This window comes from Macaca thibetana, chromosome 1 (genome assembly GCF_024542745.1).
Source record: "Macaca thibetana thibetana isolate TM-01 chromosome 1, ASM2454274v1, whole genome shotgun sequence".
In the NCBI taxonomy this organism is placed as follows: domain Eukaryota; kingdom Metazoa; phylum Chordata; class Mammalia; order Primates; family Cercopithecidae; genus Macaca; species Macaca thibetana.
The window spans coordinates 136,419,145-136,446,995 of record NC_065578.1 but is presented as its reverse complement, the minus strand read 5'-3'; the positions used below and the strand labels follow the sequence as shown (position 1 = coordinate 136,446,995).

At 46.5% G+C, this 27,851-nt stretch overlaps 2 protein-coding genes across 3 annotated transcripts in view; one reads left to right on the top strand and one right to left on the bottom strand.

Moving 5' to 3' along the window:
• The window catches only part of COQ8A (coenzyme Q8A), a 685,974-nt gene that overhangs the window by 378,868 nt on the left and 279,255 nt on the right, over window positions 1–27,851 (top strand). The window lies entirely within an intron of this gene.
• Window positions 1–27,851, bottom strand: part of ITPKB (inositol-trisphosphate 3-kinase B) — a 107,732-nt gene that overhangs the window by 39,308 nt on the left and 40,573 nt on the right. The window contains exon 3 of one of the 2 annotated variants that reach the window (XM_050757466.1): window positions 10,436–22,110. The exons of the other annotated variant lie outside the window; for it this stretch is intronic. Within the exon in view, the coding sequence (XP_050613423.1) occupies window positions 22,090–22,110 (21 nt within the window). The 3' untranslated portion in view covers window positions 10,436–22,089. Of the gene's footprint in view, window positions 1–10,435; window positions 22,111–27,851 lie in introns of those variants that run through there. 2 annotated transcript variants of the gene reach the window in all.

The window sequence follows — 27,851 nt, the reverse complement described above, 5'->3', positions numbered from 1 at the left end:
TTATGATGATACCCATTCTTTTTCTTTATTTTCGAAATTTCTGTAGCCTGGTTAGTTTGCTTTTACAATGTAAAAAATATACAGAACACCAAATAAACAAGTAACATAAAGAAACTGCTGCCATATCTTACACCTTCAGTGCTCCTTCCTGTATTTGATCTGAGAACACAGCACTCTCCAAAAGGTCACTTCAGCTAAGGGAGAAATAGGGCTTTCTTCCTGTAGGTTCTGTGAGCTGAGGACTGAAAACTGTTCCCTGAATGGGTTGACTGCTCCGTGAAGACCCCAAGGAACTCTAGAAGCCCAGGAACATTAGGGTAGGATCATTCTGATGACAGACAGCAGCTAGACTCCTAGGGTGGAGGGGCCTTCCCAAAATTCAAACAGCACGGGTAAGAACAGGATCAGAAAAGAGACTGATGTGGGAAACCCTTCCACAAAGAATAGATCAAAGGAGTGAGCCCCTGAGGGCAGGGGCCGTAGTTGTACTCCTTGCTACAAACGTGATGCCTAGTAAAGGAACCCAATAAATGCTGTTGCTAATGGATTCATGCATGCGTGCACACATGCATTCATTGTTTGACAAATATTTACAGATGTGCCACTGTTCTAGCTGCAGGTTATTTAGCAGTGAACACAATGAAGTCCCTACCCTTAAAGCAGCTTACATTCTAAGTGCGGAGAGGCAGATGATAAACAAATAAAGACATATTGCATCAGGCAGCTATGAGTATCCTGAAGATAAATAAAGCCAGGTAGGGGAAAAGGGAGAGCCCCGGGGAGGCAGGGAGAGGGGTGTGCTGGCTTAGCTGACCACGGCCTTTCTGCAGGAAGTGAGGGGCTGAGCCATACACAGGTGGAGGGTAGGGCACTGCAGGCACAGGGAGCGGCCAAGTGCACAGGCTTTGAGACAGGTGTGTGGGCAGCTTCAAAGGCCAACAGGAACAGCAAAGTGGCTGGAACAGAGTAAACAAAGAGGAGAACATATCACATATGAGGTCAGTTCTTGCAGAGTTTTTTAGGCCGTTCTTAGGACTTCGGATTTTATGTCAGTGAGACAGGAAGCTGCTGGAGGGTTTTGGGTGAGGAGTGTCATAGTCTGGCTTATGTTCTAAAAGGCTCACTCTGCTTATGTATAGAGTACACCTGGGGAACAGAAAGCAGGAGAGAAAGGGTGAAAACAAGAAAGATCCATTTTGAGGCTGCTATAATTGTCCAAGTGAGAGAGGAAGATGGATTTTTTTTTTAAACTCTCCACTTTAGACTGAGAAAGAAAAATGTTTTATCTGAGAATCCAAACCCCCTTTAATTATCAAACCCAGAGAGGCACCGAAATGTGACAGCGATCACGTTTCCCCGCTTGAGCTAAATAATCACCTCCTGAAGCCACTTGCTATGTGAGCTCTAGACTAACTGATGCTAAGTAGCCATAAAATGACATATGCTGGACACCATCACTCGTACTATATAGTTCAACAGTATAGAGCAATCACTATCCAATGTTATCTCTGTAAACCGGGGAGGATTCCTGTCAAACAACTTTGTCTCAGCCCACTTCCTTGTTCCTTTTGCCTTTGAAAACCTGCTTGTAACAAAGGCCAAACAGAGCACTCCCCAAGGCAACCTGGAAGTGTGTCCCAGGCAGCTGTCCTCAACCTTGGCTCAGATACTAGGTCGACAAGACCAGGACTGTCTTTCGGTGTGAGGGGCATGGTTTCTTCCCACCCCCACTCTAACCTGGAGCTGCAATCCCTGCTGAAATAATTGCCCTCTAAAGGACTAAGGATCTCAGCAACAGGGAAGTGGGAGGAATCTTCACGCCAGAGATAAAGAGCCGGTCCTTGGGCATGCGTGGGAAGCACTGGGGTGGGGCGAAGAAATCTATCTCCCGGGAGGTGTTATCACTTCATAAATCCCAGATTTGATCAGGCAATGTAGCCATCTCACTATTTCAGGCTGCAGCTCCTAAGACAAGTGTGAACTGGGCAGACAAACAGGAAGAAGGTCCCAGGTGGAGAGCCTGCATTTGGCTTCTGTACCCCAGTTCCAGCAATTAACAAAGCAAAAACCTGCCACACTCAGAATGATGGCCCTTCCCAACCAGAATTCTGTTTCTGACAAGTGGCAAAGATACTTTAAACTGCACCAAGTGTATGACAAGGACAATCTTCTGGATATTCCCATTTAAACAGGGATGGGCCGGATGCAGTAGCTCACACCTGTAATCCCAAAACTTTGGGAGGCTGAGGCAAGAGGACTGCTTGAGACCAGAAGTTCAAGACCAGCCTGGGCAACATGATGAGACCCCTGTCTCTACAAAAAACACAAAAAATTAGCCAGCTGTGGTGGTGTGCACCTGTGGTCCCAGCTACTCAGAAGGCTGAGGCAGGAGGATTGCTTGAACACAAGGGTAGAGGCTGCCATGTTCGTGCCACTGCACTCCAGCCTGGGTGACAGAGCATGACCGTGTCTCAAAAAACAATAAATAAAATAAAACAGGGATGAACTGGAGAAACTTCATCAAACTGTTCAGGATGAACTGGAGAAGGTATAGGTGCTGTCTTGCTTAGAGGTGGGGATGATTTAAGGAAGGCTAACACAAGGGCCTTGGTTAGTCTAAAGATAATCACAGCAACCAGGTGGTGGTACCAGGAACTAGTCCACCAAATCCCAACCTGCAGTCAAAGAGTCTCAACTCTCACCTATAAAGGGATCCTCCCAAATTCTCTAAATGTATGGAAATCTTTGACAGGTCTTCTGAAGCCTATAGTCATAGAATAGATATAGATAAATAGTGTAGATATTGTATAGCTATAGATTGACATGTACATATGCCGTATACATTAGATACATGCTATATATTTACATTTCTTGGCCTTTCGGCTTTATTATCTATCTCCACAAAGTAGGACACAAGACAAGCTTGTTTCCCGTTTAAGTTTTTCTACCTGGACTGTTTTGCAAATCTGCCAGAGAGTTGCAGGATACTCCTGCTATGGAAAGATTTCTGCCAGACAGGCTCAGAGACCTGCCCTGTTACTGTTCTATTTAATAATGCATGCACACAAACACACAAATGGGGGACTTTCTTCCCCATGACTTTCACGGCATGGCTGGGGGCAGAGCTGGGAGGTTTTCATGGCCCATTTATCCTCAAACTGCTCCATTTCCCCCTTGATCTCAGTTGCCACCCGACTAACTCCGGGATGATTCAGCTCCATACCACAATCATCTCCTGGTGATAGAGTTCCATGGATTTAAAAGCTGTAAGAAAAACTGAGACAGATTCAGAAGAGATTCTAGTAACCCCAAACCAGCAATTACAAATATTTTTTAAGTATTCATATATATATATATATATATATATATATATATATATATATTTTTTTTTTTTTTTTTTTTTTTTTTAAATTTTTTTGAGACAGTCTCACTGTTGCCCAGGCTGGAGTGCAGTGGCGCCATCTCGGCTCACTGCAATCTCCAACTCCCGGGTTCAAACCAATCTCCTGCCTCAGCCTTCCGAGTAGCTAGGATTACAGTCACCTGCCCCCACACTTGGCTGATTTTTGTAGTTTTAGTAGAGATAGGGTTTCACCACTTTGGCCAGGCTGGTCTTGAACTCCTGACCTCGTGATCCACCTGCCTCAGCCTCCCAAAGTGCTGGAATTACAGGCATGAGCCACTGCGCCTGGCCTAATTTTTTTATTTTTAGTTAGAGGCGGGGTTTCACCATTTTGGCCAGGCTGGTCTCGAACTCCTGACCTCAAGTGATCTGCCCGCCTTGGCCTCCCAAAGTGCTGGGATTAAAGGCATGAGCCACCATATCCAGCCACAAGTTTTCATATATTTTTAAGTATCTAAAATTAGCACCTCTCTTTAAACCTTTTACTCACCCTTTCCTGACTCCTTCCTTGTATCCCCTATTCCCTTTTGGTTTCTTCACCATCCCCATTTGTCTCCTTTTCCTCGGTACCTACCCACCAAGTCCCGCTCTGCTCCCATCCCACTTCAGATTTTCGTGTCTATTCTGTAACACCCTTAATGACCCACTGAGGCTGTGAGCTTCCTGTTTACCCACAAGCGTTTAGTGGATCCAGCAATCCTACCAAGCGTTAAAGATGCTGTAGTCCTACTGTGCTGCCTCCAACCCAGTTCCTTCCAAAACAAAGCAGGATGACAAGGTGACTCCACAAGAACTGCGTTTGACCTCTGTGTGGGTTTTGTTTCCAAAGCCACAGCAGGGTACTCTGAAAACTCTAAACCAGAGGGAAAGGAGACCTAGCCTTCAGAACTCTGTGTGTGTGTTTAAAGGCAGAAAAAAAAAAAAAAAAGGAACCAATGAGGTTGTCAGAAGGGGATACTCTGCCGTAACTGGTGTTTACCATGACCCACCGGGTGCTGAGGAGGAAGTGGTTGCTATAACCCCATGCTATAACCCCAAGGGGGAAATGCTCGCTTGAAACAGGAAAATGGAACTCTTACAACTTTCCATTAGCAGCATTCGAGAAGCCGGCCACACTGGGAAACGCTTGCACAAGCACTCCCCAGAGTTCCTGAGATGAGTGTCAAGACAGTCCAATCACAAAGCACAGATCAGGACACAGATACAGGTCCATGTTGTTTCCAGAACGTCTCAGCACTGGAAAAACTCTTATGATCACTTCCCTTACCTCCAGCAGGCTGAACTTGTAAGGAGCTGTGGGGAGGAGGAAGAAAGGGGGAAAAGGCAGGATGACACACTGGAAAGAACGCTGGGCCCAGTGAGGATCAGAAGACCTGGGCTTTAGTCCCAGGTTCTGCGATTTACTAGTGGTGGAACTTTGGGCAAATTACCCACCCTTCCTGCTTCTCGATTTCTACTTCCTCTATAAAACAGGGATATTGTTCACTGCTTTGCTCACATCCTCGGGCTGCTGTGGGAATCATATGGAATCCTTCATAGGATGAAACTTGTATGTGCCATGCAAATGCTTGTTATCACTGTAAGATTCGAATCTGCATAAAGCTTTCTTGAGTCCCAGCCTCTTGCCCCTCAAACGCATCCTCTCTGCTACACTTCCACCTGAGCACTTCCTCAACCCACTTTACTTGTAATTCTGCCCACACTGCTGCAGAATTTCAGTAGAAGATCCCATAGTCTGGTCAGAAGAGTATAAGCAAGTCTAAATAACCAAAGTGGGGGGAACTCAACCAAATCACTTGACTCTGGGCTCCGTGTTCCCACATTCTCTCCTCTCCAGAGATGAAGATTTCATCCTCAATGGCTAATTTGCCTGCTTGGAGGCTCAGATTGGCCCCTGTTCTGAGTCATATTTTCCATTTAGTAAAATGAACATCTGGCTGCTGCACGATGCCTTTTGTGTACCGTCACCTACGCCACAATTATCTGCAAGGTAATTCATGCCACTACAGCACGGTGCAAAAACAGGGTTGGTTTGGGATGGTGAAAGTCAGCCATTCTTAGTTTCAATCTTACATGCAAATTCTAATGAAGAAAAGCCACTACCAGCAGGTCCACACACACTCACAAAGAACTCATAAATTCTTTTAATCCAAGTGTTCAAAGGGATCTTGGGTCCCAGGAACCATCCTGCTGTTTCATCTCAGTGGGAGGCAAGATGGTTAAGGAAAAACAGCTCTAGTTTCCTCCATCCCCCCAGTCCTCCTATCGGTGTGACCTTGACCAGGCCATCCAACCTTCTAAAAACCTTGGCTTCCTCATCTGCAAAATAGGGGTAATAACAAGACATGTCCTTCCCGGCTCCCAGGGTTATTATGGCAACCAAGTGAGAAAACAGATGTGAAAGTGCTTTGCAAACCGCAAAACACTGTCCAAGTGTGAGGTATTGTTATCTAGCAAAAGTGCCTTGAGAATAACACAGAAATCTGGAAGCATTTTAATTTGTTAATGGACTTATACCACACCTTGACTTAAAAACGACGTAGGGTAACTGCCTGAAGGAATTCTGAAATAATTTCTAAATAAGTTTATCCAAGCAAGTTGCCAAAACAACCCACTGAATTGGGTAGTAGGCTTTTGGATAATAGGAAAACTGCAGATCGCTGTTCTTCATTCTTATTTCACCTTTTGAGCTCTGGAAAGAACTGGAAGGACCATATTGCGTTGCCTTTTAGGGAAGAACTAAACAGTCTCTTCACACCCTCCACAGCCTCCCTATTATCACTTCCATCCCCTGAGCACCTGGGAAGTAGCTCCTTCTCCAAACCTACAAACCTTCTTCCCAGAGCCCAGGCTAGCTTGGAAGCCTGGAGCAATTTGAAACGCTGTCCTAAGATCTTGAGGCCAAAGGCATCCCCATCATCCTTCCAAGAGGATGTTACCCCCAGGGACAGCAGGAGTTTCCAGAACACACAAAGGCTTATTCTGCTCACAAGGATATTTACCAAATCAGCCCCACAAGAATTTGCCAGGATCAGGGCGAAAGAGCAGAGCTGGGACAGCCTTCTGATTCACAGCCTGGCAGATTCACCCTTCTCTATTATTAGCAACCCAGGCACAATGCCACCAGGGCTGAGGAGAGACCTTGGTGTCAGGGTAGAGAAAGCAGGAAGAGGTGTGTGTGCAGCGGGGGAAATATGCAGAGTTGCCTGAGGTTTCCTCCAGAGAGAGAGAGAGAGAGCAGAGGGGTTGGTTAAAGCAATCTCCCCTTCCTCCTTAGTTCTCTAACCTCCTGTGAATCTCAGACAAGCCCAGCCCCAGGATCAGAAGCCCTGGAACCCAGACCCACTCTGAATGTTGCTGGAGGTGCTCCCCCTTACCCTTCTGGGCCCAGCTCAGAGGTGCACAGCACTGCCTCTGCTGGGTACCACTGGACTCTAGGCTGTGCCAGAGGCTGCAAGATGGAGAAGCATAGAGAAACCGATAGGAAAGGTGGAGAATCTCTTTTCCCTGCGAGTTGCTGCAGCCCTAACACACATTATGTTCCCTCCTCGTAACAATGACTACCACTGAAAGAGCACCCATTACATACATCACAGGGCATTCACCTCCTGTTATAGACAGGAAAACAACCGTGTGGAGGCTCAGCAGGCTGCCCTGGAGAAGAACGTGGCTAATGCTGATTGAGAGGGACAGGACTGAAGGAGGAGATGAGTAGCTTCACCTTCATGCATCTTGTATTATTTCATTTGTATAGGTATTTCACGTGTATTATTTAACTTGCTATATCAAGCTTGTACAGGCATTACTTGAATACACTGAAAACCATGAAATGAAGGAATTGAAAAAAAAAGAAAGACATGTTGCCAATCAGTGGTAGAGTCTAGATTTGGGCAGATTTGTCCAACTCCAGAATATACTCTCTGGCCACACCTTCACAATTTGTCCAAATACTAAACCAGGACATGGACGCTAACAAAGACTATTTTTCTAATGTTATTCATATGAATAATTTTACAAAATAACCAATAACCAAACATTTAGTTATTAAATATGATAAATGTGGCCTATGGAAAATAAAATGACACAAAATGAAAACTGGCTGCCACGCAAACTTAGGAGAGGGCAGAGGAGCCACGGTGACCCCAGACTCACTTTCCATAAAGGGGGAGGAAAATCAAATCCCCTGCAGATGGCTGCAGACCTCAAATAGAGTTGCTGCCACCGAGGGCAGAGGCCAAGCCCCTGGAGCAGGCTGACTAGTCTAGTCTAGTGGTTAGGAACATAGTCTCTGGAGCCAGGCTAAGTGTGAATTCTGGCTCTGAATTTCATAGCTGTGACTTCAGGCAAGCTTATTTGTGCCCCATTGGTTTCCTCACCTGTGAAATGAATTTAGGACATTGTGAGGACTAAAATGTAAAGTATCTAGCACTAAACACTACCTAAGTGTTCGTTATTATCATCATTATCAGTCCTGGTCAGAGAGAAAAAGGGCGAATGATCTATTCCAAAAGGAGCCAGGACTGGGATAAGGCTCTGGTGAGCTTTTTACGTGGTCTTGACAACAGTGTTCATGACAGGCTTATTCTAGGCTGCTCTCTGCTCTCAGGAAGGTTTCCTGTGTGAAGAGAAGGCCTCCCAGGAAGTGACAATAGAGGTATCAATACTCCCAGCAAGAGAGCCATAGGCCCAGAGTGGATGTCAGAAAGAGGGGCATCTCAGGGAGCATGCCTCCACAGAGGGCTACTGATGAGGAAGAGAGCACATGGTTGCCCAGAGGGCAGGCCTGCAGGGAAGCACTGACACCAGCACCCAGGTTAGGGGAGTCCCGGTGTCAAATTCTGCAGAGATTGGCACTCATATCCCAAAGAACTGGGTGTCTCTCTAAGATATAGCTCCCCGCCTCCTAATATCTCTTCCTGCAGGTGTTTTGTTCCAATGGCTGACAGCGTCTATTCAGAATTTTTTAAATGTCACTTTGTTTCCATTTGTAAGAGGAATTAAAATGTACCAAAATTCCAAAGAAAATTGCCCCTTTTCAAATGTGGTTGCCTGTCTCCCCTCTTCCCTTTTCTGCTTTTGATCTTATTTAAAATCTCTGACCTAAAAGTGAACTCTGATATTCCATGCTCCTGGAGTTTTGGGAGGACCCTGACTTCAGAGGCAGAACTCCTGAGTTCTTCTGGTTCCAGCTCTGCAGCTAATTTTGAAACCCCAAGAAAGTTGTATCACTTGTCTCAGTCCAGACAATGGAAAGATTAACCACATAAACTCAAAAATACTATCTGGCTCTGAAATTCTGTGTTCTTGGGATAGTCTCAAAAAAGCTGAGTTGTGGGGACTAACCTAAGTCGATATTCTACCCTTTTGAACTGGTGTTTAAAGGAGAAAGAAGATAAACGAATGTTTTCCTCATCAGTCATTCAAGACTATACTTAAAATTACATTTTGCAGAAATAAAAGCAGTATTTTTAATATTAGGAAAACGTCTAAAAGGGTGACTACGGGTGATTTTAATTTCTTTATAGTTTTCTGTATTGACCCAATGATCTACAATGGACATGTCACAGTTTAAAACTCAACTTAAAGGTTATTGCTTTAAATTCGATTTTTGCTGGGGAAAGAGTTAGGAGTCTGGCTTCTAAAAGCGTCCTTTTCACCAGTGAAACTGCCTTCACTCCCAACCCTGCAGCAAACCTGGGAAGAGTTAAAGCGCAGGCCAGGCGGAGAGGGCGGGGAGAAAAGGGAACTGTAAAAAGCCTCAACACCCAGTAGATTTCCTACTGCTGCTGACACCTTGGCCCAGCGTCTGTGCCTCCGACCTGCTTACGGAGACCAACCACACCTCGATCCTAACACATCACCTGTGAGTGCAGGGTCAGCTCTCAAGCGGTCTCAGACGGCCTCTTAAGCTCTGGGCGGGGTTTTCAACCCCGAAAGCCCAGAACTGAGCCTCCAGGCAGCGCAGTGCCCGTGACCACGTGAGCACGGACCCGCCTCCCCCGCCTTTCCATGACGTGACTGCTGGGGCGGGGAGGGGGGCGGGGAGGGGGGCGGGGCACACCCAGCTGCCCAAATCAGCGCGACCCCAAAAGAGCAAGCGAGTTCCTGAAATTCCTTGAGGTTTGAAAGGCAGCTTAAAGATTCTAAGTCCCTTTTGACGGAGAGGTGGGAGGTAGGGAAGCCTGAGGGCATCCCAGAACCAGCATGAGGAACAGAAATGTGTCAGCTCCTTCCCCAAGAGAGTCAATGCTCAATGTGTTAGGTAGGGTACTTTTCCGGGACCAGCTGGTGAACCGATGCGTGGAGAGTCAGCTCTAATATGATTACTTGTATTAAGTTACCCACGATTCTTATGAAAAAGGAAACCAAATATCCCACAGTACAAGAAGGAAAGAAAAGGGGGCCCCAGGCTTTTCAGCAAGGGCGTTTGGAAAGAAATGGATATTGATGATAGGGACTTTTCAGAGACCAGGCTCAGCCCAGTTGGGATGCAACTCAGGAAAGTCAGATCGAAGGAACTAAACCAAGATACTGTTGGCCAAGATAAATTTCAAACGCTTTTTCTCACCAGGATTCATGAAGCCCTTTTGCCTTGAAGCCCACAGGGCACAAGAGAGCTACCCTGTCCCTGGGACAAACAGGAAAATGTTCAACCCCATCTGGGGTAAATGCAAGACCTCTGCCAACCCCAACACATACGCCTTGTGACTACCCTAAGTGGATATGCTCTTTCACATTGCTAAGAAAAAGTCTGCAGCTATTAAGTGGTCAGCCTCTGAGGTCCAGTCATTGCCCTGACAAGGCTTTGAGATGCATGCTCTCTGAAACTCCCCTCCCTTCACCTGGCAAAAATTATTCATGCCATCCTTAATAGCCTTTCAGCTGAGCGCTTTGGTCAGAAAATTAACCACCTGCCTCTTCTCACCATGTCAAACCCAGTGGTCTGGTGAGAAAACCTAACGTGGGGTGCTTCTCAGTCCACAGACAGTGTTGCTGGTTCCCAGAGGCCAGATTGTTCCTTTCTTCCTAGCCTGTGAATGACACTCCCACCTAGAACCAGCCCTTCTGCTCTTGAGGGGTTACACTTCATTTACCTTTGATTTAGCCAGAAAGTTTACCTTGCAGACACCTCCATCTGTAAAATTGGGCAGAGAAGGCAGGGAAAGCAATTAGTGAATTAGTGTGTTGCGTGTGTTCTCTGAGCCTACCATTATGCAAGAGAGCTTGTGTCCATTCTCTAAGATGGTCTTCACAACCACCCTGGCAAGGGCACAGAGTTGCTAAGTGCAAAAAATTTGATAAATCCAGAGCCCAGATGGAACCCAGGCCTTCCCTATGCCAGGCTGCTTTCCTGCAATTGCCTGGGGCATACAGAAAAATACCTACATTGAGGTAAAAGGTTTGATTTAAAAATTAAATATAATCATTTTCTTTTAAAGCCCAATTTGCATAATTTTGCATTGTACAGATTTGGATCTGTGCTTCATCCTCTCCCATCTGCAACAACATTTAAATGCCTCAGCCTGGGCACTAAAAAAGGCAGCAAATGCAGGTCTACTAGCTGGCCATGTTTTTGGTAACCCTGCAAAACAAAATTTCCAGCTCTCCAGATGATACCCCCCACCTCCTTCAAAACAAATGCCTGTACTCCAGCATGTGTCACTCAGGAGTCCAAGCTGCGAGTTCAGACTCAAGCTGCTTATAAGCTCATAGGCTGAATGAGGGCATTACATAAAAAGGCTCAGAGCTATGGGGAAACAGTGTAGGAGCAACGTCGGCAGTCCACCTAAAGGCCTGGCTGAAGAATTTCTGGGCCTCCTAAAGGATCCCCAGGCAGCTGCCACCATCTCATCTCCAGTAGTCAAAAGCCCACCACTAGCTGAAGGCTGGGAGGGCAATGCAGTGGTCCTTGACCTTGGCTGCACATCAGTATCACCTGGGAGTTTTACAACCATTGTTGCCTGGGTCCCCCCCACCCCGAGATTCTGGCTTAGTCAGTGCGGAGTGTAGTCTAGCACAGGGATTTATTTGTTAAGCTCTCACATGTTTCCAAAGTGCAGTCTTGGCAAGAACCACTGGGCTAGTGTTTGGTCAAAGTGGCCCAAAAGAGCTAGGAAAATGTAAATAACATTCAGCAGGCCATTCAGGGTTCTTGAGAACAGAGAAGGACCAAAGGGACTTCTGTGTACTGGCAGTGAAAGACGAGGTAGCGAGATAGAGCAAAGGGTTTGGAGCAAAGCAAGCAGAAATTTGAGTCCTAGCTCCAGCATTTTGCCCACCATGTGACCTGGGTAAAGCCACTCATTCATTCTGAGCCTCAGTTTCCTCATCTGTAAAATAAGGCTCCTTCCCTTACTGGGCTGTGCTAGGAATTAGCTGCACTAGGGCATTGCCTGGCACATACAAGGTCTTCTGTAAGTGACACTTATGATTGTTAATAAACAAATTGCACCTGGGATTGACTTGTGTTTGGTATTTAGAGAGGCTGTGGGCTGATGGTACCCTTCAGAGGGGACCCCTTTAGTGAACGAGATTCAGACTTCCTTGGGGAGGAGCTGTGGAAGATAAAAGAAGCTGAAAGTGGTATAGGAGACAGGCAGGGCAGCCACTCAAGCATCTGGGGCATCTCCAGCCTTTGTTCTCTATCCCTAGTCCCTTTTTCTCTGCAAGTTGAGTCTCAGGAGGAGGTGTATATTTACAGGGAGACTCCAGCTATATTTGGCCACGTTCTACCTACCAAAGTGGGTGGCAATCAGACTGGATTGTGTCATCCCAAGCAGCTCTGCCCAAGACAGGTCTGTCTGCCCACAGACTCACACCTACCTTCTACCTCATACTTTACACCATGATGCTCTGAGGGAAGCCAGGCCCTAGAGGGGGCAGCCAGCACTACAACCTGTCACCTGTGCTGTCCACGCTTGCATAAACCTGGGTAGAAGACACAGACCCTGGGAATGTATGACAACTGTCCCAAGGCAGAGAGGGCTGGGGAATCCCAACTCTGCAACACTTCCCCCTTCATGCTTTGAGCAGCCCAGCATAAAGGAACCCACTGCCTACATGATTCTTTCTGCTTTTCCTTTTCTCTCCTTTCTCCCTTAATACCTGGAGTTGATGGAGCTCTTTCTCATCCATTATTTCTTATGATGTTCAAAACAGCCCTGTGAGGCAGCTGATTACAGGGACTAAGATGACCTGGATTCACCAGTAAGAAAACAGAAGCTCAGGCAGATGCCATGACTTGCTCCCAGTCACAGGACTCATCAGAAACAGGATTTGAACCCATGTCTATGTACCAAGAACCCATTCTTCTCCACCATGCTATGCCCCATGGCCCCCGACCCATGTCAAAGGCCCTCCTGCTTGCTGTGTAGTATAAGCCATCTGTGAAGTGGAGACAGTGGCGGGGGAAGGGGAGTGTAGACATGCAACTAATCTAAGCTCTAGCTGAACTCAGAGTCCCCCTGACTTGATGCTCCATTCTAAAACTGAGTTTGAGCAACACATCATTCCATCTCTCCTTTCTCCATCTGAGAAAATGGCAAAGCCAGCTACCCAAGGACAGGCTGGACGAGTCAACCACCAAACATCTTACAACATCTGTGCCTCAGAACACAGCTTTCATCTTACCAAACTTCATTTTAAAGAAATGAAGGTACTTCATTGCAAAGAGATTTTGTTCAATTGCTGGGCCAATGTGGGAAATATTAAATTCCAGTCAAAGAAGGCATGGATATCCTACTAATTCCCTAAGGCATGTTCCATATTGACAAACCATCTGGCTTTCTGAGTGTCAGGGAAATTTCCAATCCAAAGAGTAAATGAACTTCCATAAGTAGAAAAATAACCTCTTCACAGCACCCAATTCTCACCTGCCAAGAATTCTCTCACCTTTCGCGTGCAGCACTGATGTTGGGGCCATTAGGAACAAAACGAAGGGGAAGGAAATGGCACCAGGTCAGGTGTTACCAGAAGGATATGTGAAAGCAAGTGTAGAATCACCCCCAAGAAACTCAAAGTAGGAGAAGCACTTGCTCATCTGTTACCAGATACTCACTCTCCAGCTGGCCGGCCTAGTGCACGCTTCCAGAAGGAGACCAGCACCAGCTAGGGAGCAGAGCAGTCAACCTGTGCACCCCAACATCCTCCCTCGAAAGCCTGCATGGAAGGCCTGCATTTAGATTCACAGACAGCTATTCTTTCAATAAGCACAGGCGACTCACAGGTCCTACACAGGGAGAATGGAATGGGGTCAGGAAAAAACATTGCTTTCCTTTTCCCTTTGAATGCCTGAGTAGACATTGAAGCCAAGGTGGGGAATGAAGGAGGTGGCCTCTGCCCTAAGAGGGAAACAGCCCTTTAACGGGAACAACACAGTAAGAGATTCATCCAAGAGTCCCTGTCTTCAGAGCTACCTCCCTACACCTCCATCTGTGGACACCCCTTTCAAAACTCAACCTGTCCTCTTGCCATCCACAGGATATTTTAATTTCCTTAGAATGTGGCACTTCAAAATTCAGCTCGTGCTGAGCTCAGTGTTCAGCACCCTGGCTCCACACAGGCCCGCTCTGCCCCACCCCTGCCCCTAAGTCCTAGCGACATCGACCCACTCACCATTTCCCGGTCCCGCCACATTCTCTCAGTTCTCCTGGCCATTGCTCACGTGGACCTTCAACTTGGAATCGTCTTTCCTCCCTGTCCAGCCACTAAGGTCCAACTCAACAGTAAATTGAAGTCCAGTCACTGAAGTCCAACTCAACAGTTATTGACTGTCCCTTCTCCCACAGCGCCTCCACAGATGAGCTCTGGGCCTCCCAGCAGGCCCCAGGGCAGTAGCTGTTCCTCCCTGTCTGCACCCACACAGCATGGCCCTGCCCTCATGGGCCTCCCTGCAGCCTCTACCCAATGACTCTGTGATCTGATTGCATGTCTCTGTAACCAGTGACATCTCCAGGTCCTCAAGGGCAGGCACCAGGGCTTGTTGGGCTGGAATGTTCAGCATGTAACAGGTGTTTAATTCATTGTTCATAAAATGGACACATGAGTTAACTAATTAAAAGCTCCACAACATTGTACAAGGAAAAAAAATTCCACTTTCTCATCCATGAAGCTCTGGAGCTGGAGAAATGAAGTGGCTGGCTGCTGGGTGCCAAGACAAGGAACTGATGATAGGGGAGGAAAGGAGAAAGAGTGAGGGAAAAGAGGAGGGGGATGATGACGATTCCAACATGAGACATTACTGCAGAAAGCAACCCCAGGTTAACAAGGCAAGTTGCTAAAGGGAATGGCAGATAAAGCCCTTGCCTCCCCCTGCCCCCCCGCCCTAGAGGGTTTACCAGGACACTTCAGCAGAACCCAAGGGAAAGCCGTGTGGGCCAGCAGGCTTCCAAACCAGTTTTGTCTGCTCTAATGAGGCCACGGGGGTGGGCGGGCAGGGGCAAGTCACAGAAGCATCTGCTTTTGAATCAACAGTGAGGCTCTGGCTGGCTGAAGAATGTCTCCAACTCCCTAGTCACCCAGTGGACCTAATTTCATTCCTGGACATGTCTAGTATAGATTGAAAGAGAAGCCATAGTCAGTTTCAAAAGGAAGTGGAAAAATTCCCTGGGGTTCACTGAGATACCATGATTAGATTGTGGTCTCCAGGAGCATTTCTTGTTAAGTGCCAAGTCCAGAGCTCGGCCTTTGGGGAAATGGGGGAAATTCAAAAGGATCAAACCCCCCAAACTCCCTTTAGCTCAGTGGGAAAAACCCAAAGCTCCTGCGCTGCCTCTGTGTGTCCTCTGGGGCCCTGAACCTGCGTCAGCCTGTGGTGTAACGTGCCCTCCACCCCAGCACAGACATAACACAATATAAAACTCATTAAAGACCAGAGGACTCCATAACTATCTGGCACTAAAAGGAGATCTCCTGCCACATGTTTCCCATCTAGGATTCTTTCATGAAAGATCATGTGTAACTGTGCACAATGTCGAAAAAGGACTTCCCAAAGGGTTTGGGTGTGTGTCCATTTTTCCTAAGGGTTGTCCTGGGGTGCCAAGTGCACATCTGCCACCGTGTCCTGGGGGCAATATGTGGCTAACTTTTCTGGCAATGGGAGGGGATAGAGCAGAACTGGAGGTAGAGAAAAACGTGCAAGGAGAGTGGGTTATTGCCAAGAGGATTTGACTGTGCTGTGACAACAGAAGTCCCCTGGGTCTTCAAGCCTCAGGCTGGGATGCTATAATCTGGAAACTCCAGGGAGTGACATCACCATGTGCTGGCAGGGACCAATGCCCTGCCTCACTGATGTGGCACAAGTCATTTGCTGCCTTGGGTCTCTAGTACTGTATATTTGTAGTCAGTGAGCAAAAAGGAATATTTTAAAAAGGAATCTTTCTATAGCGTCATTTACACTTGGGCCAAAATAAGATCAGAGTGGAATAAAATAAACTCTAATCAAGAAGAGAAGGCAGAAATAGTGCAGAATGCTGCCAAATATTTCCACCATGAGCTATAGAACCGTAAATTATTCGTAAGAGAGCTCTTCAGAGTCATAAGTCTATGGCTTCCATCGTCGGATGAAAACAAAAATCTCACCCACTATCCATAGTGAAGCAACCAAAAGTGGGCCTCGAAAGGGAACACTAGGGTTTGGAGTCTTCTATGCCATCTGCTCTGCCACATCACACCCTGATCCCTTGTTTCCAGCCTCCAGCTCAGAGGCCAACATAGAAAGAGCTTCTACCCTCTGTCCCTGGAACAGCTTTTTCCATTGAGACCGAGGGTGCTGCCCGCTGTAAAGGAACATGAATGAGCTCAGAAATCACATCTGCTTTTGCACTTGTCAACTTGAGGCTGGCAAAACTGAGGGGTTCCATGAAACTGCAGCCCCAGCAGTTCCAGCACTGTAGGGAGCACTTAGAGACACAGTGCCCTCATGCCCTCCTGTGGCCTTGCTTGGCACAGAGGGGGCCACACAGATACCAGCTGTGGGCAGGATCTCTAGCTGGGCAGCATCACCATTGCTCCTCATTGTCAAGGGGCCTTTTGGGTGCGGCTCTCTACTCAAGACCACAGGGATGGAGGTAAAAACATTAAAAAGATACTGCTTCTGAGTTTCCTCAAGGAGCTCACCAACTCCCCCAGGCCTCTGGGGAGTAGGAAAGAGCAGCTCCTACCACCTCAAGGATCTTTGCCAGGACCAGCCAAGGGAGTCTCTGTAACAGCTACTTTTAAAAAGAAACAGGAGAAAGCTCCCAATCACCCTAAGTTTTGCTTAGGATAAATACACCCAAAGTAGAAGCCATACCAAGTCTCAGGCCCGAGCCTCTGGCAAGAAAAAACAAATGGGCTTAGCATTTCTGATAGGGTTCACACTTCTGATAGGGTTCAGCAATGATAAAGCCATTATGAAATGGCAAATAGTGACATTATCATACAAGAGATCCCTGCAGCCCTTGAGTGTTCTAGGAAAGAGCATAGCCTTTTAAACTGCAGCCCCTGTATGTGGCAGGTACCATGCTGGCACTGGAAATGCAAAGACAAATTAGACCAAACCCCTTGGGGAGCTGTTTTGCAGAGCTGTTCCTGGAAACTCAGAATGTAAACCCCCCCTACTCCTAACCGTCCCCCATCAGGATTGTCTCATGTGTTCAGGGTCCCACAGAACCCAAGCCAAGAGTCACCTCCACTCTGCTATCTTTGGCATTAGATAGTAATGAGGGCCAAGAGGAGAGGACAGAATGGGAGGTCCTCCATCTGCAAAGCAACCCTTGGCAGCAGCAGCCCAGCTGCTCGGGGGCCACTGCCCAAAATGCTAATGAAGCCAGTCACAATCAGCAGGCTACTCAGGGGCTGCCCAGACCACAGAGCTGCTGCCACAGTCAGCTGTGCCAGAGCCGCCTGCTGGGTCCCAGAGCTTTTATGCTAGAACTTTCTCCTTTCCCTTTCACCTGGCATTTGGAATGCCACCAACAGTCTTTGTACCCTTCTCTCTGCTTGACCCACAAAACCATCCAAGGACGCTGGTAGGACTCTCATTGATAAAGACAAAGGCAGATGGGTAGGGATTGGGATGGGAGTTGGGAGAAGGGTCCAGAAAAAATGGACTGTTTTTGCTCCCATTACCAACCACTCCATTTTCCCCCAACAAACAAGCTCTTCCCCACTTTACTGACATCTGGATTCCACTGGCTAGTTCCACTAGCTTGGGAGCAAGTTTGTTTTCTGACCTCTTTAGGGTATTCAGCAGATGGTGATCAACACAGTCCTCTCCAAGGAGAGACGTTTAGTTTTATGAAAATTCCTAAAGAAAGCCACTGGGATATGTTTTTGTGCCAAGACATCTGACAACTGGCCTATTTTTAAAGTTCCAACCAATAATCTCTCAAAAGCACTCTACCCACAGACAAAGGGGCAATGACGAAAAAAGTAATGAGGCCAGTATTAGGTTTTTGTTTTTCAAACAAGCCAGAATTTACCCATCCAAATAAATAATATTATCTTCAAAGCCCGCCCCCTTAGAAGGCTCTGTGCTGATTCCACTGGAGCTGTGTTTTCTCAGAACATTTTTGGAAAGTCTTGTTGTGGAACAGCCTTTGTTTCCCAGAGAGCGTCCAGGATAAAGTTAATAAGCATCCAACCAGCAGCCGCTACTGCAGGCCAGGTACTGTGGTAGGCCCAGGGAAGGAGAATCCTATAGGTAAATACAACAAGGTCTCTCCCTGGCAAGATGCTAACTACCCTGGTGGAGAAAGGAGGAGAAAGTTTTTGTGGGTCTTTGTGGGAAGGTTTTATTTGTGTGTGTGTGTGTGTGTGTGTGTGCATGCATATGTGTTTGTGTACTTTTAAGTTCAGAGGTACATGTACAGGTTACTTAGGTAATCTTGTGTCATGGGGGTTTGTTTTACAGATTATTTCATCACCCAGGTATTAAGCCTAGTACCCATTAGTTATTTCTCCTGATCCTCTCCCTCCTCCTACCCTCCACCCTCCAAAAGGCCCCAGTATTTGTTGTTCCCCTCTATGTGTCCATGTGTTCTCATCATTTAGCTCCCACTTATAAGAACATGCAGTATTTGGTTTTCAGTTCCTGTGTTGGTTTGCTGAGGAGAATGGCCTCCAGCTCCAACCATCTTCCTGCAAAGGATATGATCTCATTCCTTTCTATGGCTGCATAGTGTTCAGTGGTGTATATGTACCACATTTTCTTTATCCAGTCTACCACTGACGGGCATTTGGGTTGATTCCATGTCTTTGCCATTATGGAATAGTGCTGCAATAAACATACATGTGCATGTGTCTTTATAATAGAATGACTTATATTCTTTTGGGTATACACCCAGTAGTGAGATTGCTGTATTGAATGGTATTTCTGTATTTAGGTCTTTGAGGAATCGCCACAGTCTTCCACAGTGGTTGAACTAATTTACACTCCCACCAACAGTGTATAAGCATTTCTTTAAGGAAGAGAAGATGTTTTGAACACATACCATAAGCCAGGCACCGGGCAACAGCTTTTGATATGTTACATTAAATACGGACCCCAAAATCCTCTTAGATGTAGACAACCAGGCTCAGAAAAGTTAAAGTGACCTAGCCAAAGTCACACAAGAAAGAAATTCTGAGACTGGTCCTGATCTGGGGCTCTCAGGCCCCCAAACTGGTCCTCTCATCCCTACAGCATCCTGCAGTAAACACACTTTCCAGGGCAGGAGGCTGAGGCAGAACTCACTCCTCCTACGTCAAGCACTCACCTCCTGTTTACCCTTTCATCAAGAGGCTCTGACAAGCCAGTGGGCAGGGAGAGTTTCTTCAGATATAAAACAGGACTTTTCATAACCCTAGTATTTACGTCAACTGAGAAGGACAGACACTCAGACACAGTCGCACACACTTCACTCACACAGAGGACCGTCAATTCAACGCGTCCACCTACCTCACAAGCAGGCAGGGAAATCAGGCCTGCATCTCAACACGTCAAAACTGGCTTCCTGCAATAGCCAAAAGGTGGAAGCAAGCCAAGTGCCATCGGCAGATGACTGGATAAACAAAATGTGATATAGACACACAATGGATTATCATTCAGCCTTAAAAGGGAAGGAAATTCTGACACATGCTACAACAGGGATGACCCTTGAACACATTATGCTACATGAAATAATCCAGACACAAAAGGACAAATGTTGTATGACTCCACTTATCCCAAGTACTGAAAATAGGCAAATTCACAAAGACAGAAAAGTAGATTAATGGTTGTAGGGGCCTAGGAGAGAGGGGAGAGGGATTATTTAAGGGTAGAGTTTCAGTTTGAGAAAATGAAAACGCTCTGGAGACGGATGGTGGTGATGGCTGTGTGAGTGTGAATGGATGTAATGACACTGAACTGTGCACTTAAAATGGTTAAAATGGTGAATTTTATGTTATGTACACTTTGCTACATTTAAAAAAAAACTCGTTTTTTCTCTTTGGAAATATGAATGTATAATCTCTTCCACAAACAAACTCTGGGCACATGCATATGACCAGTGTCTTCTATTCTCTTCCCAGCCTCAGCTCATGAGGCTTCAGATGAGAGAGGCAGGAGCCATGCTGGGATGGGGCCTGACTGGGGGGGCTCTGCACGCACAGTGAGCAGGCATTCTAAAATCAGCCCCAGAAAATCCCCCAAATGCAGCACAGAACGCCTTAGCCCGGCCTGAGTCAACAGCAGGAAGGGGAGGGCCCAGAATGAGCAGCCGCATCCCCTCCCCTGAAATTTGCAAAATAGTATTTTGGCTAGTGCATTTGGCCCAATATAGAGCAGAGCAAAAAATTTTTACGGAGGAACACTGAAAAGAGACTGCTAGTCCTAAGACTGAGGTCTTTAGGAAAACTTTGTTCTCTGACCAATTTCAACTTTCCCTAATAAATAACAATGCTATAATGCCGAGCAGTCTACCATGCCACCTTAGCAGCTATGCTCTGCTCCCAAATGTTCTGTTTATGTCTCCCCATCGTGTCACTGTGATGGGTTCAATTTTAAACTACCCCAAGCTAATAGCAAATCCCCCAGAGCTCTGGAAGCAGCTCTGTGTTGCGTGGGTCCTAATCATGAAGGTGGATTCAGTGGTCACCCAGGGCCCACCTGGAGTCTGTAGCACTCTTTTTCCTCTGGGCTCCCAGGTACCTGCTGAACTCCAAATGGGTGCCTACCAAGGACCAGTGAAGAAAAGTTAAGAGCCCCAGAAAAACAAAGATAAAATGCCTGGGAGGGAATCAGTATTTATCAAGGGCCTACTACATGCAAGGTGCCATGCATTTATTTTTCCTGGAGTCTTCGAAACCCTGTAACTTTCAAGTTTTATACATGAGGAAATGGAAGAAATTCAGCAATATGTCCAAGGAGCAGAGCTAGGGTTCAACTCTAAGTCATCTGACTCCAAAGCTTATACTCTTTCCATTACACTAGGCTGCCTCTCAAGATCATGTGGGTTTTTTTTTTTTTTTTTTTTTTTTCCTGGTTCTTGTTTTTTATAATCCTGCTTGCCTGGCTTTTAAACTTCTCCAGCTTTTCCACAGGCCCTAGCCCAACTTTCCATTTGGGTAAAAAGAACATCATCCCAGCTGCTATGTCCCAAGTCACATGAAATGGCGGGAACAGATTTCATAAACACAAGTTCAAAAGCCCCTTTAAATAGGAAAGTAGAAATTATTTTTCAGGGGGTAAGCTTCTAAAGAAAGCATTCCCATTCTGCAGCCCTGGACTTCTTAACATAAACCACCAGGTCCAATTCTCACCCTACACTGCCATAGAACAGCTGAGGCTAAACTTGGGCTCCAAAGCCTCTGTCTTCCGCCAGAAAGCCTGGCAGTCTGTGTCAAAAGTGTGCTGGCTATTTCTGAGCCGGCCACTAAAAGGTAAAGCCACCCCCAAGTCACCACTCAGTTTAGTCCCAAGAATGAGAGCTGAAGGTAGCATGTCACTAAGGGGATTTATTCTTCAAATGTAGAATTGTTAGTGCTCAATATATAAATACTCAGGTTGGAAGAATAGGCCAACTTCTTTAAAAAAAGAAAAGGGAGGCCGGGCGCAGTGGCTCACGCCTGTAATCCCAGCACTTTGGAAGGCCAAGACGGGTGGATCACGAGGTCAGGAGATTGAGACCACCCCGGCTAACATGGTGAAACCCCGTCTCTACTAAAAATACAAAAATTAGTCAGGCGCAGTGGCGGGCGCCTGTAGTCCCAGCTACACGGGAGGCTGAGGCAGGAGAATGGCCTGAACTCGGGAGGCAGAGCTTGCAGTGAGTGGATATCGCGCCACTGTACTCCAGCCTGGGTGACAGAGCGAGACTCCGTCTCAAAAAAAGAAATGGGTAAAAAACTCCCCATGCAACTGTGAATATACTCTCATTTCTCCTTCTTCTCCTTTCCTGACAAGAGCGAACAATCAGCAGACAACAAAATCTCAACATCTGGCTCCTAAGTCCACAGCTTTTAGCTTTTTCCTGGGCCTGGGAACTCTTGCCTCAAACAAATCCCGGATGAACTGCTTCAAGTGTGATGGTAATAAAGTTCGGTTGCTCAGGAAGCAAGGCAGGCATGTGAGTCCTGGCTTGGGTGCTGCTGTCCTCCAGGGTGGTCCAGAAGCCTTCAAAGGTAGCACATTACAAGAGTCACTTCTGGTCAACTTCGGTGAGCAGACAGCACCTAGCTCTGCTTTCTCAGGAGCAGGACTGCAGTTTCTGTTGGGAATAGTGACAGCCAAAAGCTCAGAAGAAGAACACACAAGACACTGAGCTGAGATCTCTTCGGGCTTCTGGAAGCAGTCAGACCCTCCACCATTCCCTTCCTTTCCCTAGCTGGTCTAAACTGCTGTCCAGAGATGCTGGGCAGCTCTTTGCACACAGATATTAGGAAAACCCCTGCCTAAGAGTCATTGCTTTAGAATTTAATTTCTAGACTTTAGAACTACTTCCTATTGGGTCTGTAGCGATCACTGCCTGTCCCCCGACCGACATGTTTTGTAAGCAATCTAATTTATGGTATGCTCAGTATATTCTTCATATACACAGACACATACAACTGAAAACAAAAGTTTCACACAACAGTACTTAACATTTCTTTGTGCAATGAATTCTGTTATTTTCTATTCTACTCTATCATATTCTATTTTATTAAAACATATTGGTTGTAACCATCTAAATTGATCCCCATTTGAAGATCACAATCTGTACTTTTAAAACTGCTACGGTCATAGGAGCCAGTCCCACGTTTTTGAATTATAGCCCTGTGCTGACACCATGGGTCAGAGAGGTGATTTGTACCTTATTCCCCTTTCCTGGATAACTCAAGTTTACTCAAAAAGCTCCACATCAACGCTTTTAAAAAAGAATTCAAATGATCCATGCGGCCCCACCCACAATGGGTTCTCACAGCACACCTTGTCTTCAGACATAGCTCTGAAAGAACTCAACTCTGCATTCACAGAACCATTGCTAATAACCTTTAAGAGGTGTCAGAGGACTAAAGATGGGTAACTATTTGCCTAACATTTTGCCAAATTGGATTCTGAAAGCTTCAGACTGGTAAACATAGGGCTGGATTACTGAACAAGTGATTTGTGAGCATTTACAGGGAAAGGTAGAAATCACTAAAAGTCTACATGGGTTCATTAAGAAAAAGTCTCAACAAACCAATATCATTTCTTCTTTTGATGCAGGCTACAAAATCAGGAAGAATGCCATAGAGAATGTGTTCACATTTCACCAAGGTGCATGAAAAGATAGAAAAAGAAAATATGTGTCCAAGTATGGTTGAACAGTTTTGAAGCTGTTAAAACAATTGTACCCCTAGAGGCTATTGATAACAGACCCTTAAGAACATTGGAAATTGCTTTTATTAGGACCCTAGAAGGTTCTTTCCTGAGTCTGATCCTAGTCAAACTTTCTATGACTTCTTTAATTAGTGATAGCAACATTACCAATTGGTATGGCGTGTCCTCAATTATAACTGATCAACTGATGAACTGGGCACCCACAGAGCACTGTGCAGTTTTATCAGGTACTTTTACACATCTTATCTCATTTGAGCCTCCAAGTCAGGGAGCCAGGTATTATTATATTCATTTTGTAGTAAAGAAACTCAGGCTCAGCCATCAATGTTTCGTAACCTCAGCAATATGAACATTTTCAACTGGGTAATTCTCTGCCATCCTGTGCACTGGAGGATGTCGGCAGCATCCCTGGCCTCTACCCACTATGTGCTGGGAGCACCACCCTTACAGTTGTGACAACCAAAAATGTCTCCAGACATTGCCAAACATCCCCTAACAGCCAAAATCACTCCTGGTTGAAAACCACTGGGTAAATCAAACTTTGATCTGGCTCGATCAAGGTCCACAGTTAAAAAGTTACCAGGACAGTATTTGAATTTAGGTCTCCTCATTTTTCCAACTCTTTCAAAAAGCTGGAAGGGGTCAGGCACCGTGGCTCACACCTATAATCCCAGCACTCAGGGGAGCCAAGGTGGGTGGATCACCTGGGGTCAAGAGTTTGAGACCCGCCTGGGCAACATGATGAAACCCCATCTCCACCAAAAATACAAAAAATTAGCCAGGTGTGGTGATGCACAGCTGTAGTCCCAGCTACTTGGGAGGCTGAGGCAGGAGAATTGCTTGAACCCGGGAGGCGGAGGTTGCAGTGAGCCGAGATTGTGCCACTGCACTCCAGCCTGGGCGACAGAGGGAGACTCTGTCTCAATAAGTAAGTAAATAAATAAATAAATACATACATAAATACATAAATAAATAAAAGCTGGGAGAAGATAGTGAACAGGATAAATTACAAAAATCAAGAGTCAAAATTATCTTGATTAACATTCTAGGCCAAAACCACTAATAAAAGACTGAAGGTCCATATTTTGGTTTTAAATAAATCAATTGTGCAAAGTGAGATTGGCACTCACGGCATTTTATGGCAGTTAATGTATGGAAGGGTGGGGAAGGGGGATCGGTTAACTTTCAGCCCAGGGAGTGGCAGTCCTGCGTGACTCCACAGACGCCAACACGATCTTGGCTGCACTGACAGGGCAAGCAGTCCAGGCATCTCCCACACTCTCACCCAGGCCAGCTGCCCGAGCATTGACCCCGCCATCCTCTCTCTCTTCTCACACCTGCAGCAGACCTGACACTACCTGTGGGGCCTCCCCCTTCCCCTATAGAACATAGCTCTGCCCCATCCCACTCTGTCCTCTGGCAGCAGCAGCAAGAATCGGTGTGCAGCAGAATTGGAAGACAAATGGCAAGAGGGAAGAGGGGAAGGACAGGAGGGAGGGGATATGGGGGAGAAGACAAGAAGGGAAGTGGATAAATTATGGCAGAGCCCACAATGCCACTGTGAGCCCCCCAAACCCAGGGGGCAAGACAGTAAGATGAGGGAAAAGAGAAGGAAGTGGTGAGGAGGGGGAGGAAACAGATGCAGGGCCAGCAAAGGGAAGAGGAGAAGAAAAAGGCAGAGCAGAGGGAAAAGACTAATTACTCCCAGCCCTCCAATATGCACTTACATGCTGCTTCTTCTTCCATTCAGCTCCTTCCTGCTCCTTGCCCAGGGCATCCAGCTTGGCCTATTAGTCACCCATTAATGCCCCTACCTGGGAATCTCTGGAATTCACTATGCTGGATTAAAACCCTGGCTCTACTAGTCACTAGCTGGGTGAATTTAGACCAATTACTTAATCTCACTAAGCCTTAGTTTCCACATCTGTGAAATGGGGACAATAATATCTATCTCATGGTTTTGATATGGGATTGAGACTTAATTTTAAATATATACACACATATATATACACACATAGATATGCGTGTGTGTGTGTGTGTGTGTGTCTCTCTCTCTCTCTCAACACAGATGCTTGGCACATATAAGGTGCTCCCTGGTAGCTAGTTTTAGTTATAATGTACATCCCCGGCACATAGATAGCGACTTATTTTACTATCTTGGACACCGGCTTCCACTTCCAACAAAGCCAAAGCTTAGAGAGGAAATGGCACATGCCCGGCCCCTGTATTTTCTACTGTTTCCTGAGAACATCATTTCTAGTTAGAGTATTAATTACTAGCTTGGAGCATTATTAGCTGCTGCTATTTCTCGGAGTCCCCTTGGAGACCAAGCAACTGCTAAGATGGCTGGCCTTCTCCATAGAACTCATAGCTAGCACTAGCAGTGAGGAAACACACACACACACACACACACACATACACACACAGTCTTTACATCTGGTTAGGGCTCCGAATATTTCCTGTCTCATCACGCTTACTAAGGCCTGAGAATCTCAGAGCTGACAAACTGCAGAGGTGATGTAGCCTAAGCCATTCCCTGAGGCCTGAGTGTCCTCTGCAGCACCCGACTAGGGGCAGGGGGGTTAGCACAACCTGTCCCCATTCCCAGGAAAAAACCCAGCACACAGATCACACTCAATGATGTCAGCTTCCTACAGAAAGGACAGGTACAGCGTCCCTAATTAAAAAGAGGTCACAACCATGAAGTTCATTCATCCAGGCCTCATGGGAACAAATCATATCAGCTACCACCAAACAAACGGATTCATTTTAATTTGGAGGTGTTCTTATCTGAGAGCAATAGGACATAGTTCACCAAAGCAGAAACCTGGGCAAGCGTCAACTAAATGTTGGTAGGTCCAGGAAGAAATCCACTGATTCAGGCTAGGTGCCTGTCACAACTTGGTTAACCTTTCTGAATCTGTCTCCCTCTCTGAAAGATGAAAACAGTAATAGTTGTTGTGAGGAGGGATTAAGATATGATGCATTTAGAGGCACGGTACAGTGTCTGGCAAAGATTTGAGAAACTTCAGGCTCTTTCCCCTTTCTGCACCAATAAGCAAATCTGAAAAGATCATGAATACACAGTGCTGCAAAGTAAGAAATAGAATTTCCCCCTTTAGACAAGAGAGCACTGTGATGCAGACACAGCCCCGGCATCAGCAAGGAAGGCCTTAGTTCTCCTCATCATCATCCCTGGAGAGATGGGTGTCCAGAGGTCAGGTGAGGGAATCTCTTTGTGCTTGATTCTCCAACTCTGCAAACAATGGCTGGCCATTTCATCTGAGGAATAAGCTGAAATCAAACATACCTGACAGGCGAACTGGGCTTCATGCACTCCCAAACACTCTGATGAGCACTTAAGTCACTTTTCCTCACCATGACTATGGGAGCTAGAGAAGGGAGGCAATTAGTGGTGAAGACACTGGGGACCTGCCCCAGGTGGCATAAGTGAAAGAGACAATTCTCTAGGGTCCTCTGTACCAACCCAGAACTCTCCTAGGAACACCTAGAGCTGGCCCTAGGAACACCACAGTTCTGTGGCCTACCCTGGCAGATGTGCCCTCATATCTGGGTGATAAGGGGTCCCCAAGAGGACCCAAACCCTCTTGGGGCAGCCCTGGTCACAGCCACAACTGGCTGCCCACAGGCTGGGAGTCACTCAACTCAGAGGCAGGGTCCTATGCACTGTGCTCTCCAGACAGATGGAAGGACACTCCCCCGGGGCAGAACACCACTGCAGGCTGAAGGGCAGCTTTGAATCTGTCTGCCAAACCGGTTCAAATCTTGTTTTCTGTCCCCAGAATGTCACCAGTGTAACTGTCAAGGGGCCAAGGGGAATCACCCAAATTGGACAGCACCTTAAGGGCAGAAGCTCTGTTTGGTTTATCTTTTGTTTCCACAGCACCTAGCCTAGTGCCTGGCATAGAATGGATCTTCAGGAAATTTCTGTTCCTGTGAAACATGAGAAAGGTCACAGACTCCTTAAGATCCCTAAAGCAGCTACAACAGCTCATTTCTGAACTGACCAGAGCTGACCTTAGAGGCCAAAAGGGCAGGGCTAGGGATGCTGACTGCTGGGGTGATGAGAAACCTCTCTTAAATCAGAGTATGGAGGCACTGAGCCAATTAGAGAAGGACCAACCTTTCAGAATAGTAAGACTGGAAAGTGTGTGCCTTCACGTTTCATTTTGCCTCTCCCAGACTAAACCAACTAAACCAATTCTGGAAAAGACAGAGGCCACGGTGACAGGTATTGTTCACTTATATATGAATGAGTCATTACTAAGTCATCAGAGGCTGGAGAAATATGGAAGACTCTTTTCCCCAGGTTGACTAGGAAGAGGACAGGCATGATCTGCAGGAGGTTATGGAAAGCAGCATCCCAAATGGGGCAGCCCTACCTGCTCCAGGCCACTGGGCTAGAGCTCGGCTCTGCACCTGGCCTCTTATCCCATCCTGCTGACTGCATTCACACAGATCTGCTGATAGTCTCCAGACAGGGCTAGCTCTGCTACCCTGGTCATATCTCAAGCTGGTACCCTCTCCAACCTGTTGCACACATTTGCTTAAAATTAAAAGGGCTGAGCTGGGCAGTGCAAGAAAGAACTAGAAAGCCAGTCTCACCTGGAAACTACCAACTGCTGGGAA